At 42.2% G+C, this 20,736-nt stretch overlaps 1 protein-coding gene across 1 annotated transcript; it reads right to left on the reverse strand.

Annotated features, from left to right (window-relative positions):
• Positions 1-6,702: 6,702 nt before the first annotated feature.
• Positions 6,703-18,807, reverse strand: LOC106566367 (synaptophysin-like protein 1). Its single transcript, XM_014134314.2, has 6 exons — positions 18,616-18,807; positions 18,368-18,445; positions 16,140-16,258; positions 13,057-13,258; positions 8,264-8,455; positions 6,703-7,997 (listed from the first exon to the last, which is right to left on the reverse strand). Exons 1-6 carry the CDS (start codon positions 18,631-18,633, stop codon positions 7,866-7,868), a joined length of 741 nt encoding a protein of 246 aa, XP_013989789.1. The 5' UTR covers positions 18,634-18,807; the 3' UTR covers positions 6,703-7,865.
• Positions 18,808-20,736: the final 1,929 nt, after the last annotated feature.

Below are 20,736 nucleotides of genomic sequence, written 5' to 3' on the forward strand. Positions count from 1 at the left end.
GTAGTTGTTATTGTTGTTGTTGTTTTGGTGGTAGTTGTTGTTTTGGTAGTTGTTATTGTTGTTGTTGTTTTGGTGGTAGTTGTTGTTGTGGTAGTTGTTATTGTTGTTGTTGTTTTGGTGGTAGTTGTTGTTGTGGTATATGTGGTAGTTGTTGTTGTTTTGGTCCCACTCCCTCCAGTACACAGGGAAGTGTCCTTCCTCCTGAAGTCTCCTTCCTCCTGAAGTGTCCTTCCTCCTTGTTCACTACTCCCCAGTAGTTTAAAAGCATTGGATTGGTGTGGGCATGGCCTAGAGGAAGTTTCCATAGACCGATCATTTCCTTTCAAATCCAAGAAGGGAATTGAGCAAGTACACACCTCAAGAGAAATGTGAGATGATTGGGATGCATACTTTGAACTCTTCTAAATGCTAAGTATCTGAAATGGCACTGTTTTCACTATATTACACATTGCTCTTCTAAATGGGATGTTTGTTCCCAATAGACAGAGAGATGGTGTCAGGGTGTATGTTATTATCAGAATAGAAAGCTAGTATCATGTTGATCGATCTGTTATCCTCCTTAAATTGGCACATATTCATGTATTACGGTATTTAAAAAAAGGTAAATCTATAGATTCCCTGGTTTACTACTGCTATCTGTCTCTCTGGCCCTATCCAGAGGTGTCTGAGTGATGGTCCATTAATCAACTGACTGGTCTCTCCTCCCCAGCAGCTGACAGCTGTACATTGAGGTGTCTGAGTGATGATAGGTCAGTCCAGCTGGAGATTTTACCACCATTTTATCACTTCTCTTCTTAATTGTGTTGATGTCAATAACCTCTAAATGACCTCTTACAGGGTGTTTTTATATTAAAGTGATTTAGATAGTAATTAGTAACACCCAGGGATAGAACTCAAGGATTTGGGGTTCTGTCCAGCCGGGTTAGTAGGCCAGAATTCATACTAGCCTGGGTAGCATTCAGGTCCAAAATCTGTGCCATGCGATATTTGAAAAGACAACATTTTACTGGTTTGACGGGCCAGTTTTGCACTGAAACGTACTAGCCTCGGGCTGACTTAATTTCCACCCCTGGTAACGCCCCACTGCACAGAGCATATGCTAAGACATCATGTTCCCAACATCTAAAATGTTAATGAAGTCTCTACATTTCCACTCCTCTATGCTGTGTACTAAGCTGTTGTTGTAGTTGTTGTTGTTTTTGTTGTTTGGATGTTGTGGTAGTTGCTGTTGTTGTTGTTTGGGGTAGTTGTTGTTGTGCTAGTTGTTGTAGTTGTTGTTGTTTTGGTTGTTATTGTTGTAGTTGTTGTTGTTGTTGTGGTAGTTGTTGTATGTTTTGGTTGTTGTAGTTGTTGTTGTGGTAGTTGTTGTTGTTTTGGTTGTTGTGGTAGTTGTTGTTGTGGTAGTTGTAGTTGTTTTGGTTGTTGTGGTAGTTGTTGTTGTTTTGGTTGTTGTGGTAGTTGTTGTTGTGGTAGTTGTTGTTGTTTTGGTTGTTGTGGTAGTTGTTGTTTCGGTTGATGTTGTTTTGGTGGTTGTTGTTGTTTTGGTAGTTGTTGTTGTTGTTGTTGTTTTGGTTGTTGTGGTAGTTGTTATTGTTGTTGTTGTTTTGGTTGTTGTTGTTTTGGTAGTTGTTGTTTTGGTAGTTGTTATTGTTGTTGTTGTGTTGGTGGTAGTTGTTGTGGTAGATGTGGTAGTTGTTGTGGTAGATGTGGTAGTTGTTATTGTTGTTGTTGTTGTTTTGGTAGTTGTTGTTTTGGTAGTTGTTATTGTTGTTGTTGTTGTTGTTGTTGTTGTTGTTTTGGTGGTAGTTGTTGTGGTAGATGTGGTAGTTGTTGTTTTGGTGGTAGTTGTTGTGGTAGATGTGGTAGTTGTTGTTTTGGTGGTAGTTGTTGTTGTGGTAGATGTGATAGTTGTTGTTGTTTTGGTCCCACTCCCTCCAGTACATATAGTCCTACTGACCAGGTACTTCCTCATGACCAGTATAATTCCTGTGTTGGAGGACTCTCTCTCTGTCTGTTAAGGTCGTGTCATGCCGCAGTGCGATGTGGGTCCCACATGGGCCCCTGGGACTAACTTAGTCAAGGTCACCTCACTACGCTCATCAACCGTACCCCTAGCTACAGCTCAAAGACAATGACAGCCAACTTCAACCTTTGGTTATAAGGGCCAGTCCAGTGTTTATCACTCACACTCAGAACAGAGTCAGATTGTGCCAACAAACCTCTGATAGTTCTAAACCAGCAGAGAGCAATAGAGATCCCAAGAGACACCAATCAGTCCATTTCTATAACAAGGAGGAAACACTCAATATGGGATGTCACAGGAGAGATTTTTTCTCGATTTAATTTCACTAATGGAAGACTGCGCTCCACTCTGCTATTACAAAGAAATGGATCTACGGGGGGGTGATGATGTTCAGACAATGAAATTAGGATTATATTAAAAAACGTTATCTTGAAACTGATTCATAGACTGAAATAAATCCCCATTGCAATATCTACACAGACTGGAATCTAGCATAGTTCATATATTTTGCCCATTGTTGGAGTACGGCATGCCTTTTTTCAATGGCAGAATCTTAAGCACCCTGGAGGATAGATAAAAGTCTTTATGTTTTCTCTGGAAATGTTTTCTCTCAAGAGATCATGCTGTACATTTACCTCAACGTTCAATGACTGCCTGAAGCTCTTCTCTCAATGGACACTCCCTCCCTCCATTTCTCTCTCCCTCCCTCCATTCCTCTCTCCCTCTCCCTCTCTCCCTCTCTTTCTCTCTTCCTTCCTTCCTTCCTTCCTTCCTTCCTTCCTTCCTTCCTTCCTTCCTTCCTTCCTTCCTTCCTTCCTTCCTTCCTTCCTTCCTTCCTTCCTTCCTTCCTTCCTTCCTCTCTCCCTCCCTTCCTCTCTCCCTCCCTTACTCTCTCTTTCCCTCCCTTCCTCTCTCTCTCTCTCCCTCCCTCCATTCCTCTCTCCCTCCCTCTCTTCCTCTCTTTCTCTCTCTCTCTCCCTCCATTCCTCTCTCCCTCCCTCTCTCTCTTTCTCTCTCCCTCCATTCCTCTCTTCCTCTCTCACTCCATCCATTCCTCTCTCCCTCCCTCCCTTCCTCTCTCCCTCCCTTCCTCTCTCTCTTTCCCTTCCTCTCTCCCTTCCTCTCTCTCTCTCTCATTTCCTCTCTCTCTTCCTTCCTTCCTTCCTTCCTCTATATTTTCCTTCCTCCTCTCTCTCTCTCGCTTCCTCTCCCTCTCTCCCTTCCTTCTTTCCTCTCTCTCTCCCTTTCTTCCTCTCTCTCTCCCTTCCTCTCTCTCTCCCTCTCTCTCTCCCTTCCTCTCTTTCTTTCCCTTCCTCTCTCTCCCTTCCTCTCTCTCTTTCCCTTCCTCCCTTCCTCGCTCCCTCCCGTCCTCTCTCGCTCTCCCTTCCTCTCTCTCTCTCCCTCTCTCTTTCTTCCTCTCTCTCTGTCTCTGTCTCTCTCTCTCTCTCTCTCTCTCTCTCTCTCTCTGTGAGTAAGAAGGCTGTGAGCTTCAGCCTGGCTTCTACCTCCTCAGAGAGATCTATTTTAAGCTTCTGCTCTTTTCCAACTCCTTGCAGCTATACTGATTTGAATATCAATACTAGTTATGATAATAGCCGGCCACTGAGATTTGAGGGGCTAGCAACTCACACTTCAGGCCTATTTTGCTTTTGGAACACCAATATGAATTTGATGACCTCCTGTGTCTGGTGAGGTGCATGCTGGGACATTAGATGTTATCACTAGGAACCAAATGGAAGAAAATGGTCTGAAACGGGGAGTTTTTGTTTTCCATTGCAAAATGTTTTGCTACAGTGTGCACTAATGAATATGACCAAGTATAGCAGGTGGATATCATTAGATAGCAATATATGAACTAGGCTCTCCTCTGTCTCGTGAAGGACATTACGATCCATCCAGCAATTAAGCCAATCAGTGGTCTGATCAGGAGGGCAGAACATTACAGAATGTATTGTGTATAACACATTTGATTGATTTCATTTTTAATTAGAACAATTAATTTTATGAGAATTTCTAGATCTAGCCCAGTAACATTACAATTAATTCAATTCAACAACAACAAAAAAAGACCAGTTACTCTGTATAAAGCTAAGGGTTTACTGCCATCTGGTGTTGTCATGATGTTACTGCAGTCCAAAATGAGCAACCTGAAGTTTATGCTTTTGCTACACTAGATGGCACTCCAAACAGCTAAGTTAAAACGATTTCATAATTTATTTCTACATGTTGCCTGTAATTCAATATAAAAGCTGTTCAAGTATTTTTTATATATAGTTTTCCATAAATTACAATTTTATTATAGCAGCATAAGGTAAGTCTTATCTTGACTACATGGCAAAAGTATGTGGACACCTGCTTGTCGAACATCTCACTCGAAAAATCACAGGCATTAATATGGTGTTGGTCCAACCTTTGCTGCTATAACAGCCTCCACTGTTCTGGGAAGGCTTTCCACTAGATGTTGGAACATTGCTGCAGGGACTTGCTTCCATTCTGCCACAAGCGCATTACTGAGGTCGGGCACTGATGTTAGGAAATTAGGCCTGGCTCGCAGTCGGTGTTCCAATTCATCCCAAAAGTGTTCGATGGGGTTAAGGTCAGGGCTCTGCGCAGGCCAGTCAAGTTCCACATTGATCTCGACAAAACATTTCTGTATGGACCTTGCTTTGTGCAAGGGAGCACTGTCATGGTGAAACAGGAAAGGGCCTTCCCCAAACTGTTGCAACACAGTTGGAAGCACAGAATCGTCTAGAATGTTGTTGTATGCTATAGCCTTAAGATTCCCCTTCACTGGAACTAAGGGGCCTAGCCCGAACCATGAAATAAACAGACCCAGACCGTTATTCCTCCTCCACCAAACTTTACAGTTGGCACTATGTATTGGAGCAGGAAGCGTTTTCCTGGCATCCGCCAAACCCAGATTTGTCTGTCGGACTGCCAGATGATGAAGCGTGATTCATCAAACCAGTCGACGCTTGGCATTGCGTATGGTGATCTTAGGCTTGTGTGCGGCTGCTCGGCCATGGAAACCGACAAACAGTTATTGTACTGACGTTGCTTCCAGAGGCAGTTTGGAACACGGTAGTGAGTGTTGCAACCGAGGACAGACGATTTTTACGTGCTACGCGCATGAGCACTTGGCAGTCCCGTTGTTACTCTAAGACATTTCCACTTCACAATAACAGCACTTACAGTTAACCGGGGCAGCTCAAGCAGGGCAGAAATTTGACGAACTGTCTTGTTGGAAAGGTGGCATCCTATGACGGTGCCACGTTGAAAGTCACTGAGCTCTTCAGTACAGGCCATTCTAATGCCAATTTTTGTCTATGGAGATTGCATAGCTGTGTGCTCGATTTTATACACCTGTCAGCAACGGATGTGACTCAAATAGCTTAATCCATTCATTTGAAGGGGTGTCCACATACTGCTGTATATAAAGTGTATTTCTATGTTCATATACTACACCACAGTCACATACAAAACCAACATAGCAAATATTTTTACACACACACACACACACACACACACACACACACACACACACACACACACACACACACACACACACACACACACACACACACACACACACACACACACACACACACACACACACACACACACACACACACACACACACACACACAAAAAAAAAAAATGTCAGCAAAACAAAGGAGCTGATTGTGGACTTCAGGAGGAACCAGGCCTGGCACGCCCCCATCCTGATCAACGGGGCCACCGTGGAGAAGGTCAAAAACGTCCAGTAACTCGGTATACACATCTCAAAGGAGCTGAAATGGTCAAACCACACGGACACAATGGTGAAGAAGGCATGACAGCAACTTTTTAACCTCAGGAGGCCGAAGAAATTCGGGAACTCCGCCGCTGACTGCAAGACACTACCGAGTGGCGCAGCGGTCTAAGCCACTGCATCTCAGTGTTTGAGGCGTCACTACAGACACCCTGGTTCGATTCTAGTCTGTATCACAACCGACCATGATTGGGAGTGCCATAGGGCGGCGCACAATTGGCCCAACGTCGCCCAGGTTTGGTGTAGGCCGTCATTGTAAATATGAATTTGTTCTTAACTGACTTGCCCAGTTAAATAAAAGTTACATTTAACAAACAAAAAAAAACATGTTTAGTACACTCAGCCAAACAAACCATTGGGTGCACACTGCCTGCCCTCCAGGACACCTACAACACCAGGTGTTGCAGGAAGGCCAAGAAGATCATCAGGATCCCCAGCCGCCCGAGTCATATCCTGTTTTCCCCACTTCCATCACTCAGACGTGTGCAGTACAGGAGCATCATGGCAAGAACTGGAAGACTGGCCAATAGTTTCTACTCTCAGATCATTAGTCAGCTACCTGCTCCCCCTGGGCCGCCTCTGGACTTCCTACCCCAGCAGTGCTGTGGTGGGTTTACTGTCCTGGGGCTGTATCTGAAGCAGTGCTGTGGAGGGTTTACTGTCCTGGGGCTGTATCTGAAGCAGTGCTGTGGTGGGTTTACTGTCGTGGGGCTGTATCTGAAGCAGTGCTGTGGTGGGTTTACTGTCCTGGGGCTGAGTTTCCTGTCAATTTAATGTTTTGTACACTATTTTTCAAGGTACACATTCCTGGTAGTAAAATCAGTGCAGACATGAAGACAAATCTAAATTATAGAAGACACAGGACACATTTACCAGCTATTTTCCTTTAATTTACAGCTTTGTTTAAATGGTGTGTCACAATAATGATACCTTAAATTGAAATGTATATATATAAACAATACTGAATGAGACCGACCATTTGAAAGATAACATTATTATTTGAAGAGTGAAAACTTCACAAAACTGAGGTAGAAGAGACCCAAGGAATTACAGAACATCATTTAAAATGTATTTGAACAACAGAGTTGAAAAATGGTTGTGACCAAAAGGTATGAAATTCATCACTACTTGTGACAAAGTGAAAACAGGACTTTGCTGGCTTTATTTTCCCATTTATATTAAAAAAAAAACGTGTTCATTTAAAAACGCATGAAATATTACAAACCTTCTGGCACAAAGAAAGAAAGGCACATTTTGAACATGACATGAAAGTACTGTAGAATTGATCATAGCATCACACAGATGTCCGTAATCATTTCTGCTTAGTTTCTTATAAGTGGCAAATAACAAGCAAAGCCCTTGTTGTAATAAGCACTTTGTTTAATGTGTATAAAAAAAAATACTAAACTACCCACAGAGTAACAGAAAGAAATAATCACACAGCAACGTTTTTAATAAACTGATTTGATTGTTGCATTGGGTTAGTTATACCGTGAAGTAAAGAGTTAACTAAATGAAACAAAACTAGTTACGACTTAAATTCACACCCTGCCCAAAATGTCTCCTTTTTATATTTGCTGGATTCAGTTTTGTACCTATTTAAAGAACCTAAAACTCACCACTTCGAAAGCTTTTGAATAATAAAATGTGGCAATGTTGGCAATGCATGAAAGAAACTGTGGTTAAGTTTACAGAAGACATTTCTAAGCAGCATTCGAACCAATTTACAAATCATTTGAAAAAGGTATAGGAACTACTCGGGTGGAGGAAACTTCAGCTCTGTTCCAGGTCATCTGCAAATCAGTCACACATCTCAAAACGCCTGGATAAGTGTTTAACAAGTCAGAAATCACAGAGGGGAAAAAATATTAACTTCCACAAAGTCACATTGTCTCCAAATGGCATCGATGCGTGACTACGTGAGAATTTGAGTGGAAGTTAAGAGTCGCTCCAAAGACTGGTTCATTTATGCAGTGTGACTGCATTGTAGGCAGTCTGGAACACAGCCGTTGACAGTAGAGAACTGCCCAGTTAGGACGGCAGGGACCTGACCCCTGAACCCTCCATGTCCGCAGGGGGGTTGGCTGACTTGTGGAAAGAGGTCTCCTTGAAGATGAACCAGCAGTTACCACCCCACAATATCAGATTGAGGAATCCAAAGATCTGCCATAAGGGGGCGACAAAAATCATGTTTCTTAGTCAGGAAGAGTTACATTTTTTTAATTGAGATGTTGCTACTTTGCCTCATTATGAACCTTCCCGTTCTGAGATTGAGAAAAGATATTACAAAAGAGGACTGTAAGGTGAAGCAGGGTTCTTCCCCATTTCAATCCAATCAATTGAGGAAGTAAAACATTTTTTTTTAAAGCAGTTTCCTTGAATTGAAGGTGCAGATTATAACCAACATGAATGATGCGTATATAGCCTACCACAGAGGAGTTGAGTCGCCCCATGTGAGGCACTGCTCCTGATGTGCACTTGTTTCTGACGTCCTTGCAAGTGGAGATTAAGCCTACCAGGTTAGAGGGGCTGGTAGCCCACTTGATGTCAGTTAGGCCTTTACCCCAGGCAGAGGAAGACACTAGCCACAGGAAGGTGAAGGCTGCTGTCACCAGCAGGTCCTGTTGGAAGGATGGGAGACATGGTAAATAAAAACTGTACAATAAATTCAGGTTCAGGATGAACGTTAAGAAACCCACCTACACAGTACCTTCAGAAAGTATTCACACCCCTTGACTTATTCCAAATGTTGTGTTACAACCTAAATTCAAATGGATCTCACAATACCCCAGAATGACAAAGTGAAAACATGTTTAGAAACGTGAAAAAAAAAAATCAAAATCTCATTTACATAAGTCATTATTTTAATTTCAGTTTACTAACTTGTTTGTTTTTCATTTCAGTTTATAGGCTCGTGGCAATGCCCCCAAAATGTGTTCTGTATGGTCCTGCCTGACAAAAGGACTGGCCACTAGCCTACTATAAACAGCCTTGCTCTAGAAGTTGTTTTATTCGCTGTAACAAACACGCCTTTTATACATACAGTACAGGATGCATGGGGCGGCAGGTAGCCATGTGGTTAGAGCGTTGGACTCAGATCGAATCCCCGAGCTGACAAGGTAAAAATAAATCTGTTGTTAACCCACTGTTCCTAGGCCATCACTGAAAATAAGAATTTGTTCTTAACTGACTTGCCTGGTTAAATAAATGTAAAATAAAAATGTCTAAACACTTCTCAAATCTCAAGAAGCACCACCTACAGACAGGTGTGTAGACGTTGTGAATGCCTTGGTGCTGACAGATCTTCTGCAATGAAAGATGGCTGATAATATTCAACACAATATATAACACTATAACCGTCTTTTAGTAATATACTGGTTGTCTTTTAGTAATATACTGGTTGTATTTTATCAACATTGCCAGCAAGATGAAAACGAGAATATAAAGAGTACAATGGGCTACCGTCTCTTCTTTAACTGCACAATGTGTTTCAAATCAATTCGAAACCCGTTCTACCATGCATATTTTACATTTTTAATACATTTGCTAAAATGTCTAAAAAACTTTTTGGGATTTGTCATTATGATTGATGATGAGAAAAAAAACGATTTAATCCATTTTAGAATCAGGCTGTAAAAACTTAATGTAGAAAAAGTAAAAGTGGTTGAATACTTTCCCGAATGCACTGCATGTGACTTAAGGACATTTTTACTCCTGAACTTATTTAGGCCATAACAAAGGGGTTGAATACTTATTCACTTAACATTTCAGATTTAAATATGTTTTATTAATTTGTAAACATAATTCCACTTTGACATTATGGGGTATTGTGTTTAGGACAAAATCAGAACTTGAGCAATTTTCAATTCATGCTTTCACAAAATGTGCAAAACGTAAAAGAGGTGTGACTACTTTTTGAAGGCAGTGTATGTAAACAGACCATATAACAACCTCACTTTGTACCAGGTTATTACTGCATTCCACAAATGTGTTCAGGCTTATGATTTCCATTTTAATATTGTGACGACCCTCCCACTCTGTCTGCCGCATTCTCTCTCTGCTCTTGTTCCTTATTAGGATGCCGGTGGGCGGAGTTGGAAGGGTCGTCAGCTAGATGGGAAGCACCTGGGCCCGGCGGTGTCCCAGGATAAATAGACCTCTTCCACAGTCATTGGGGAGACTCTCTCCATGCAGACACCTTGTTGTTTTTGGTTGTAGTAGTTGTGGTTTTTTGGTTGTCTGCTTTGGCACCCTTCAACACCCTGCATTATTACATTCAGGTGTGCAAACACTCACACTACTGATTACACACACCATTGTTAATTACTTAGTTACTTTATTTAATAAATATATATTTTGATACTCCTTGTCTCCACGTTGTCTCCCTTTTGTTGCGAACTCTGAGCCGGTTCGTAACAATACATCTGATTGTTTGGACTTAAACTAGTGAAGGAGACCTGGGTTAAATACACAACGTCAAAGACTTGAAAGTATTTGATGTGCGCTTGATTTAGCACTTTTGGAAACATTCTATTGGTTCCATTGTGCCTGGCAAACTAAAATAAGTGTTTGACAATTATTTTAAAATCATATTTTATTTGTCACATGCAACAGGTGTAGACCTCACCGTGAAATGCTCACTCACAAGCCCGTGACTATTTTCTTAACTGCATTGTTGGTTAAGAAATTATTTACTAAATAAACTAAAGTAAAAAAATAATTTTAAAAAGTAACAATAAAATAACAATGATTAGCAGCAGCAGTGTAAAAACAAAGGGGGGGTCAAAGCAAATAGTCGGGTAGTCGTTTGATTAATTGTTCATCAGTCTTTTGGCTTGGGGTAGAAGCTGTTAACGAGCCTTTTGTACCTAGACGTGGTGCTCTGGTACCACTTGCTGTGCGGTAGCAGAGAGAACAGTCTATGACTTGGGTGAAAGGAATCTTTGAAAAATGTTTGGGCCTTCCTCTGACACCGCCTGGTATACAGGTCCTGGATGGCAGGAAGCTTGGCCCCGGTGATGTACAGGGCCATACGCACTACCCTCTGTAGAGCTTTCCGGTCGGATGCCGAGCAGTTGCCATACCAGGCGGTGATGCAACCGGTCAGGATGCTCTTGATGGTGCAGTTGTAGAACTTTGAGGGTCCATGCCAAATCTTTTCAGTCTCCTGAGGGCGAATAGGCATTGTTGTGCCCTCATCACAACCTTCTTGGTGTGTTTGGACCATGATAGTTTGTTGGTGATGTGGACACCAAGGAACTTGAAACTCGACTCGCTCCACTACAGCCCTGTCAATATGAATAGGGGCATGTTCAGCCCTCCTTTTCCTGTAGTCCACGATCAGCTCCATCTTGCTCACGTTGAGGGAGCGGTTGTTGTCCTGGCACCACACTGCCAGGTATCTGACCTCCTCCCTATAGGCTGTCTCGTTGTTTAGTTTTTGCTTGTAAGCAGGAGGATAGAATTATGGTCAGATTTGCCAAATGGCAGGTGAGGAAGAGCTTTGTATGCATCTCTGTGTGTGGAGTAAAGGTGGTCTAGAGTTTTTTTCCCCTCTGGTTGCACGTGACATGCTGGTAGAAATTAGGTAAAATGGATTTTAGTATGCCTGCATTAAAGTCCCCGGCCACTAGGAGTGCCACTTCTGGATAAGCATTTTCTTGTTTTCTTATGGCCTTATACAGCTCGTTGTGTGCGGTCTTAGTGCCAGCATCGATTTGTGGTGGTAAATAGACGGCTACGAAAAATGTAGATAAACTCTCTTGGTAGATAGTTTGGTCTACAGCTTATCATGAGGTACTCTACCTCAGGCAAGCAATACCTCGAGAACTCCTTAGACATTGCGCACCAGCTGTTATTGACAAATAGACACACACCACATCTTATCGGACGTAGCTGTTCAGTCCTACCGATGCATGGAAAACCCAGCCAACTGTATTATTATCCATGTCGTCGTTCAGCCACGACTCGGTGAAACATAAGATACTACAGTTTAAATGTCCCGTTGGTAGAATCGTCTCGAATGGAGCTCATCCAGTTTATTCTCCAGTGATTGCACGTTTGCCAATAGAACAGATGGTAGAGGTGGGTTACCTACTCAAGGACGAATTCTCACAAGGGACCTGGATCTGCGCCCCCTGTATCTCAGTCTTCTCTTCATGCAAATGACAGGGATTTGGGCCTGGTCCGGGAGAAACAGTATTTCCTTTGCGTCAGCAAAATAAAAAAATATTTGTCCAGTTCGATGTGAGTAGTCGCTGTTCTGATATCTAGAAGCTCTTTTCGGTCATAAGAGACAGTAGCAGTAACATTATGTAAAAAATAAGTTAAATAATAAAAAACACAAAATAGCACAATTGGTTAAGAGCCTGTAAAACGGCAGCCATCTCCTCCAGCCCTCACCATGAGGAACACAGCCCTCTCATTTACGTATGTACTTGCCCCAGATCGGTTGATCCACAAGCAACCAAAACTTTCAATGACAGTTTCTTGGAATATTAATTTAAAGTGGCTCCACTATTGACACGATGGTAGTTCTTTTTTTGGTTTTTTTTTCCAGAGCTGCTGACTCCATGAGGTCCCCACCCTCCCCAGGTCCAGAGGACCCCCCTCACCCTCCCCAGGTCTTCATTGACACACCCATTAAGTGCGCTTTCTCGGACCTCGTTTTAGACTCCACGGAGGTGGTGTTGGTCGAGGTGTGGCATTAGACTTCCTCGTAGTGAAACAACGGTTGAACCAAGAGCCTGAGTTTTTAAATTGGATAAGAATCCATTGTGTGATCCAGATTGTTTGCAGAACGTTTTAAAAAAGTGCAGATATCAGGTGTCTTTAATTACACTCGACCCGTTTAGTGTGTTTCATGCCACTCTTAACAAAAACAGTTGAGTGAAAATAGTTCTAGGGGGATTTTGCACAACACCATCATCTCACCACTACAGAGAGCATAAACACTCATCAACACCATCATCTCACCACTACCACAGAGAACATAAAGTTCACCATTCCAGTTAACTCACCTCAATGAGACCAGGTTTACAGAATGTTTGCTTGTTCCAAAGTCTCACGCAGATTTCAAATGTTTTTAGCGACACACAACAAAATCTCTCAAGCTTTTTAGTGTTCAAGTCATTCTATAGACGGACTCAACACCTACCACCTTCAACTCACCAGTACAAAAAAAAGAAAAGAGCATGAACAGAACAATTTCCAGTTAACTCACCACAATGGGGCCGCGGCTGGTCTGCCTGTAGACGTGCTGGTAGCCCAGGTAGATCACCAGGCTGGCGGTGCTGTAGATGAAGGCAAACACCCCGATACAGACGTAGAACTCAGCTGAAGAGGAGTAGTCGCCAGTCAGATAGTTCTGGATAGCGCTGGAGTCGTTCTTACAGGAGGGGACAGTGAACGGGTGAGCCATGAGTCTGTAGGAGTAGAGTAAGACAAGGTTGTTGTTAAGAACCCCTTTTGCCCTGCAGTCTGGGGGGGGGACGAGACCATTTAGCAAGCCTGTTGTCAACCTTTTGGTTAGCAATCAGCTGCTCACGAGTGACTGGTAACTGTATTGCATCAGCAATAAGTTCAATATACTTCGAATCTTCCCTGGGCTGTTTGTCAGAGGTGATCAGCTTCTCAGAAGTAGCACACAACCCATCCTCTTGATCAACTTCTTTGAACAGAACAGTGTTCGACAAATCTATCACGTCACCACTTGTCGTGCCTGAGCACGAGTGACAGCACAAGCGGGGAACCACATGTGGATAACTCTGTGCCAGCTCATTAGAGAGAGAGTGGTCACTTTTATCAATACGGGTACTACCTTTCCTCTGGCAATATCGTTACCCATTATAAAGGTCACACCTTTTACTGGCAACATAGGACGTACCCCACTCTGAATATTCCACTGATTAACTCAAGAGTGTACATTCACAAAGTGCAATGGCACAAAACCCATTTCAATACCCTGAACTAACACACTGGAACCACAGTATGCATTGTCGGATAAGGGCAACACAGACAATATAAACGACTGCACCGCACCAGTATCTCTAAGGATTTTAACCGGACGCTGAGATGCTTCGTCATTGGTTAGGTAAACAAACGGTTCATAACTGCGGTCGGGGACTGGGACTTTCAAACTACATTTACCCTGAGGCATCCGTTTAGTTTCAGACCCCACAACCGTACGAATTAGACCAACACCTGTTGGCAGCTTGGCACAAAGAGGAATCCCTTGTTTGCGTTTTAGCAGGAAGCAATCATTAATCATATGTCCCATCTTATGACAATAGAAACAGGGACGCACGTTTTTCTGGCGTGCTTGATGTTCTGCTGGCCGACTAAGACTAAAAGTAGGCAACTCAGTGGCTCTACTCTCAGTATGAGCCGAAAACACGCTCGTGCGTCAACAAACTGGTCTGCCAACACAGACGCTTCTGACAGGGAGGATACTTTCTGTTTGTTTAGGTAAACTACAATGCGTTCGGGTAAGCAATTTTTAAACTCTTCCAACAAAATTAACTCCCGGAGAGAGTTGAAATCAGTTACCTTGGTAGCAGCAGGCCATTTATCAAACAGATTTCACATAAGTCTTACTAGAAGACTTTCTATGAGACCTACATCTCTGTCGGTATGCCTCAGGAACAAGCTCATAGGCGCAAAGAACAGTAGCTTTGACCACTTCATAATTCAAACTGTCTTCAAGTGGTAGCGCTGACAAAAAACCTCTTGGTCTTTACCAGTTAATTTACACTGAAGTAATAGGCACCATACCTCTTCAGGCCATTTCAATGCTACATGTTCAAAAACATAAAAATACGAGTCAACCTCTGCCTTAATACCTTTGTTCAGAGAGTCAATCTGCCTATTAATGTCAAAAGTGTTGGAAGCTCCAGCTGATGAGGACGTCTCACTAACAGGCACAGCAGGAACGAAGGCTAGCCTCGCTGTCTCCAGTTCAATCTGGCGCATTTTGAACTCCAACTGCCGCTGTTCTCGTTCTGCCTCAACTTTACACATCTCCAACTGGAGATTTTCTCACCTAATTTGGGCTCTCTCAGTTGGAGCTGTGTCGAACGGACATCCCTCCTGGCATCACCGTTTGACAGTGAGGAGAGTGGATCAAAACGGGGCAATGTGGCTGGAGCTTTAGCCTCGCCCTGAGACAGGCTTACAGGAGCAGCAACATCCCCTACAGGGGTAGTAGGTTCAGGCAGCGGTAACACAAGCACTTGTTCTTCCAACAAAACATTTAACACCAGCTGTTTAACCTCCACTTTAAATAAACTGCGGAATAGATACAGAATAATGGTCAGCCAAGGTCAGTAAATCAATTCTACGACATTTGTCAAAAAGCTCCCACGTAGGGTTATCCAAAAAGGATTTCAACTCAAAAGTAGCCATTTTGAACTACCACTAATACACAAGAGCCAACAAATAGCAAACTCTAATGCTACATCAGCTATTCCCAGCGGTGACGCTCAACACTGAACTAGACCACCACGATAATTTGCACGAGCGGCATGGGTGTCAGTAAAGACAGATCCTGGATGAGCCCCCACTTATGTTACGAACCCCTTTTGCCCTGCAGTCTAGGGGGGGGGGGGAGGAAACAAGACCCGTAACATATCTCATGCAAATCACCCCAGTGAAAAAGTAACAGTGAGAACTGAAAACCACAGACAACTTAAATCTACCGTCAAACACTTCAGGTGTATTATAAACACACGGTAAGGGGGTGTGGGGAAAAAGGGGCTGAGCTGGACCCAAGGAAAGAAATAATAAATATCCAAACAAACCCCTAAGCTAGTCTAGCCTGCTTTAAGAACAGCTAGCTAATTAACCAATAATACAGTGGGTGGTCCGCCCAGTTCTAACTAGGGTATTTAGACACTGTTTCCTGCGGGGAATGTAGGCCCATGGACGACTTGGCTGGTTGTCCCCTTTTCCCACCAACAAACAATCATACACCATAACAATACTATACTCTTAGGATAACAGACAAAGTGACATGTAGGTGCAAAAACAAAAAAGAGAGATCTCCAGAGAGAACTGATTGGGATCCTTTTAAACCAAGGGAAAGGGGATGTGATTGGGTAAGGGAAAAGGAGCAGGTGTGTCTTCTGATTGGCGACTGATTAGGGAATGATGATTGCCACCTGTGAGTAGGGGAGAAGGAGAGGAAAGAAATACACACAGAATACCTGTATCCGTAACAGTTGTGTTCACAAGGGACAAACACACACACACTTCTCAGGTCAGTCATAGTCGTAGATAAATGCATGTTTTTGCTTATGTTCTGCTTACCTGAACGGGTAGTTAAAGTGAGCAGTGATTTCTTGGCTGCTGCTTCCCTGGCACTGCACGTTGATGCTCGTAGAGCCGGCATAACCCGACGTTGTAGCGAAGGCAAATATGGAGAAGACCTGCAGACAGACAGACAACTCAAATAAGGACAGGACGCAATCAAAATGAAAGAAGCAGTTGACACACGACAGGATATAACTGGAAATAACTTTTTTAAATTACGTTCAGTGCAAAAACTACAGAACATATGACTGTGTCACCCTGTGATAATTATGTCACCCTGTGGTAACTATAACACCAGTTTGCTTTACAGGTTGAAAGCAGTCTGAAGGCCTTGTGACAGGAGTTGATAGGTTAGGTAACGGATCAGATAAAACTACTGACAGAATGTGGAGCAAGACTGGATCATTGGCCTTCGAGTCATCGTGGATGAGTGTCTCACACATACCAGAATGACATCCTTCCTCACAGGAAGTGATTTTTATCACTTGAATATAGAATGAAAAAAAACAGCCTTAGAAATCAACTGTGGTTGTAGAACTGTAGTGACGGTCTGGGTTTGATACAAGGGTTAAATATGGTGGTTTGATTGACGTTTATTTAAACATTATTTTTGCCCGCACCCAAAAAAAAACAATCATGATTTATGTTCAGTTTAAAAGTTATTTTAATTTGTTTTGGAGTCAAACATAGTTTCAGTATAGTTTGTTTTTCCAAACGGATGTTAATTTTATTTATTTTTACATTTTTGGGGATTATTTGTTTTTCATTTCAGTTTATAGGCTAGTGGCAATGCCCCCAAAATGTGTTCTGTATGGTCCTGCCTGACAAAAGGACTGGCCACTAGCCTACTATAAACAGCCTTGCTCTAGAAGTTGTTTTATTCGCTGTAACAAACACGCCTTTTATACATACAGTACAGGATGCATGGGGCGGCAGGTAGCCATGTGGTTAGAGCGTTGGACTCAGATCGAATCCCCGAGCTGACAAGGTAAAAATAAATCTGTTGTTAACCCACTGTTCCTAGGCCATCACTGAAAATAAGAATTTGTTCTTAACTGACTTGCCTGGTTAAATAAATGTAAAATAAAAATGTCTAAACACTTCTCAAATCTCAAGAAGCACCACCTACAGACAGGTGTGTAGACGTTGTGAATGCCTTGGTGCTGACAGATCTTCTGCAATGAAAGACGGCTGATAATATTCAACACAATATATAACACTATAACCGTCTTTTAGTAATATACTGGTTGTCTTTTAGTAATATACTGGTTGTCTTTTAGTAATATACTGGTTGTCTTTTATCAACATTACCAGCAAGATGAAAACAAGAATATAAAGAGGTATGGTCTATAGTCTTTTGTAACTGCACAATGTGTTGTGTCACAGCTCAGGCAGGCAGTCATAACATGCTTTGCAAAATACATTGTTACAATGTTTAAATGTTCAGTTTGCTACAACGAAGTTAAAAAAAATCTTAAACATTTTTAGTCATTTAGCAGAGGCTCTTATCCAGAGCGACTTACAGTAGTGAATGTATACATTTCATACATTTTTTTTCTTCTCCCTACTGGTCCCCCGTGGGAATCGAACCCACAACCCTGGTGTTGCAAACACCATGCTCTACCAACTGAGCCACACGGGAATGTCAGCTCTCATCCGACTGGTATAAATGTACCTTTGCTAGATAATTAAAAAGTGAACTGCACCACTATGGTGGTCTCCCCATACCGCCACTATGGGCATGTTCTGTACAATGACAAGGTAGGTTCAATCAATTAGAAACCCATTTTGTCATATTAAGATCAGTGAAAGGAGTTCAGGCGGGGGGAGAGGAGGTCAGGCGGGGGGGGAATTTCCCGCACAATAACAGCAGCACGGTTTAAAAGGTCACTGGTTCCATAGGCCTAAATGATTGTTAAATAAAAACATATCTTTGATACATTGAATTCCTCCCCATGCAAGGCTACATAATAACTAAGCGAAATTCAACTCCTCGATGTAACGTTACTTCACATCAACAGCGTTGAGACTATTATTTAGTTTGATCGAAAGCCGTATTTATTTATTTTTATTTTTTTAAATAAAAACTTCATTTGATGTGACGTAGGAGCGCAAGTCCGCCCACACTTATCGCCGCTCAACTCCGTACATCTCCGGGTTGAGTTTAACTTGGTTAGCCACATAATAGCCTAATAAGGAAATAAGAACAAAAAAAACGAACTTACCCATTCGAGCGCTCTAATAAATGCCAAGGGCTCTTTCAAGGGTCCCAGGTTAAGAGCAAATCCTGAAGTCAGAATTTTCTTTTGATATTCAGGGAGGGAGGGATAAACATTTTGTTATTAGCTAAAACAAGGTTTTCGTTAGAGCATCCGTATTCAACCACAACACAAATTGATTACCACGCAATAGAAGTAGGTTGAAAATTATATTTAGCAAACACATAAAAACGTATTTGGCCCGCTGTTGTTACCTGGGATATCCCGTCCATCGTACCACTATCCAAATGTATTTCTCGGACACTTAGACAATTGCAAAATAATTTTCGAAATTTATGTCAAACTTTTTTTGTGTGTGTGTGTGAAAAGCGCTGCACACGTGATCACCGATGTTCTTAAAGTGACACGTCGTGAATGGATAGTCCACATTTCCGTCTTCTATTTCGGCTTCTTCTATGGTATCATGGCGGTCCGCAAACAATCGTTTACGTGCCTTACCGCCACCTACTGTGTGGAATGTTCGATCAATTGTGATCTGCCCGATTCTGTACTACCATGAAAATACAATTCTAAACCAAATAAATCCCTAACTTCTGCCACACCCCTCTCCCAAACCCCATTAAACTGTATCTATATCATGCCGAAACACTCCACCCAGCACGTCAACAACCATTTCAACAGTAACATCTGTTACCCCCCAATATCTGTTTTGCCATCTCCACAATAACCTTCAAACTGGCGATTCTGCTTTCCACAAACCAAGTCGTATTGATAACCTTACTAATGAAAGCTATGAAGTCAACTTTATTCATTATCAAAGTGTCTTTTGACACCAAACCATGACAGGACCATCAGATCCATCAGCCTGACAGCAGGTCCACTTACGATAGGTACATCCATGTAAGATCCATCAGTCTGCACTGTAGTTCTACCAATCTGTTTTATGGCCTCTGCATACGATACATCATGACTGATCCTATATCTTTGAGCCTCTCTAGCCTCTCTCTGTACCTGGCATCCACCAAATGCTGCACTGTGTTCTCCCCCACAATTACAAAATTTCACATTTTTTTTTAATATCATCTGTGGACATAAATATTGGGACACCAGTGATGACTCCCCTCAATCTACCATAAGCACCAGGTACATGGCTTTTAATCTTCTTCCCAATAAGCTTTTCCATTTTAAAAATCTTCTCTTGCTGATCCTGGCTACCACACAATATTAACAATCTACCATTTCCAATGAACCAAGCTAATTTCACTTCACCTACCTCTTTCTCTATGGCATTAGTTAGTCTGATAGGGTGTAAGTGAGGCCCTGTGGTCTCATCAAACATTATCACCACTTTCCACTCCAACACATCACTACTCTTGCTTCCTACCTTGGTCCTCTTTATGCTTTCTTTACTAGACGCTCCACTGCTTTCTGTATCATGATCTCTCTTCTTCCTGTGTCTTTCTGTATCATGATCTCTCTTCTTCCTGTGTCTTTCTGTATCATGATCTCTCTTCTTCCTGTGTCTTTCTGTATCATGATCTCTCTTCTTCCTGTGTCTTTCTGTATCATGATCTCTCTTCTTCCTGTGTCTTTCTGTATCATGATCTCTCTTCTTCCTGTGTCTTTCTGTATCATGATCTCTCTTCTTCCTGTGTCTTTCTGTATCATGATCTCTCTTCTTCCTGTGTCTTTCTGTATCATGATCTCTCTTCTTCCTGTGTCTTTCAGTATCATGATCTCTCTTCTTCCTGTGTCTTTCAGTATCATGATCTCTCTTCTTCCTGTGTCTTTCATTATCATGATCTCTCTTCTTCCTGTGTCTTTCTGTATCATGATCTCTCTTCTTCCTGTGTCTTTCTGTATCATGATCTCTCTTCTTCCTGTGTCTTTCATTATCATGATCTCCCTTCTTCCTGTGTCTTTCTGTATCATGATCTCTCTTCTTCCAGCACAGCTGTTGCTTTACCAACTTTTTCTCAATTTCCTCCATTTTGTCCGCACTACTCGCCGCCATTTCCCATTCTCTGAACTATGAATCAACTCTACACGCTTCACCAATCAAGGAGCCTCATGAAAATAAAGTACACAACTCGACCTCCCACGGGACAATGCTGGCCTTCCATCCTCGCCGCAGCCCACCCCCGACCACCGTTCTAAGTCACCGTTCTAAGTCACCGTTCTAAGTCACCATTCTAAGTCACCATTCTAAGTCACCTTTCTATGTCTGTGTAGTTTATCCCTCTTGCTTCATCTCCTCCTAACTGTTAAAGAAAAGACGGTATCTTTTCATCACCTTCTGTAAACAATCAATGTAACAATCATTGTAAAAAATAAAAGTAATAAGATATATATTACATATAATTCCGAATGAATCG

This window comes from Salmo salar, chromosome ssa13, assembly GCF_905237065.1.
Source record: "Salmo salar chromosome ssa13, Ssal_v3.1, whole genome shotgun sequence".
Lineage (NCBI taxonomy): Eukaryota > Metazoa > Chordata > Actinopteri > Salmoniformes > Salmonidae > Salmo > Salmo salar.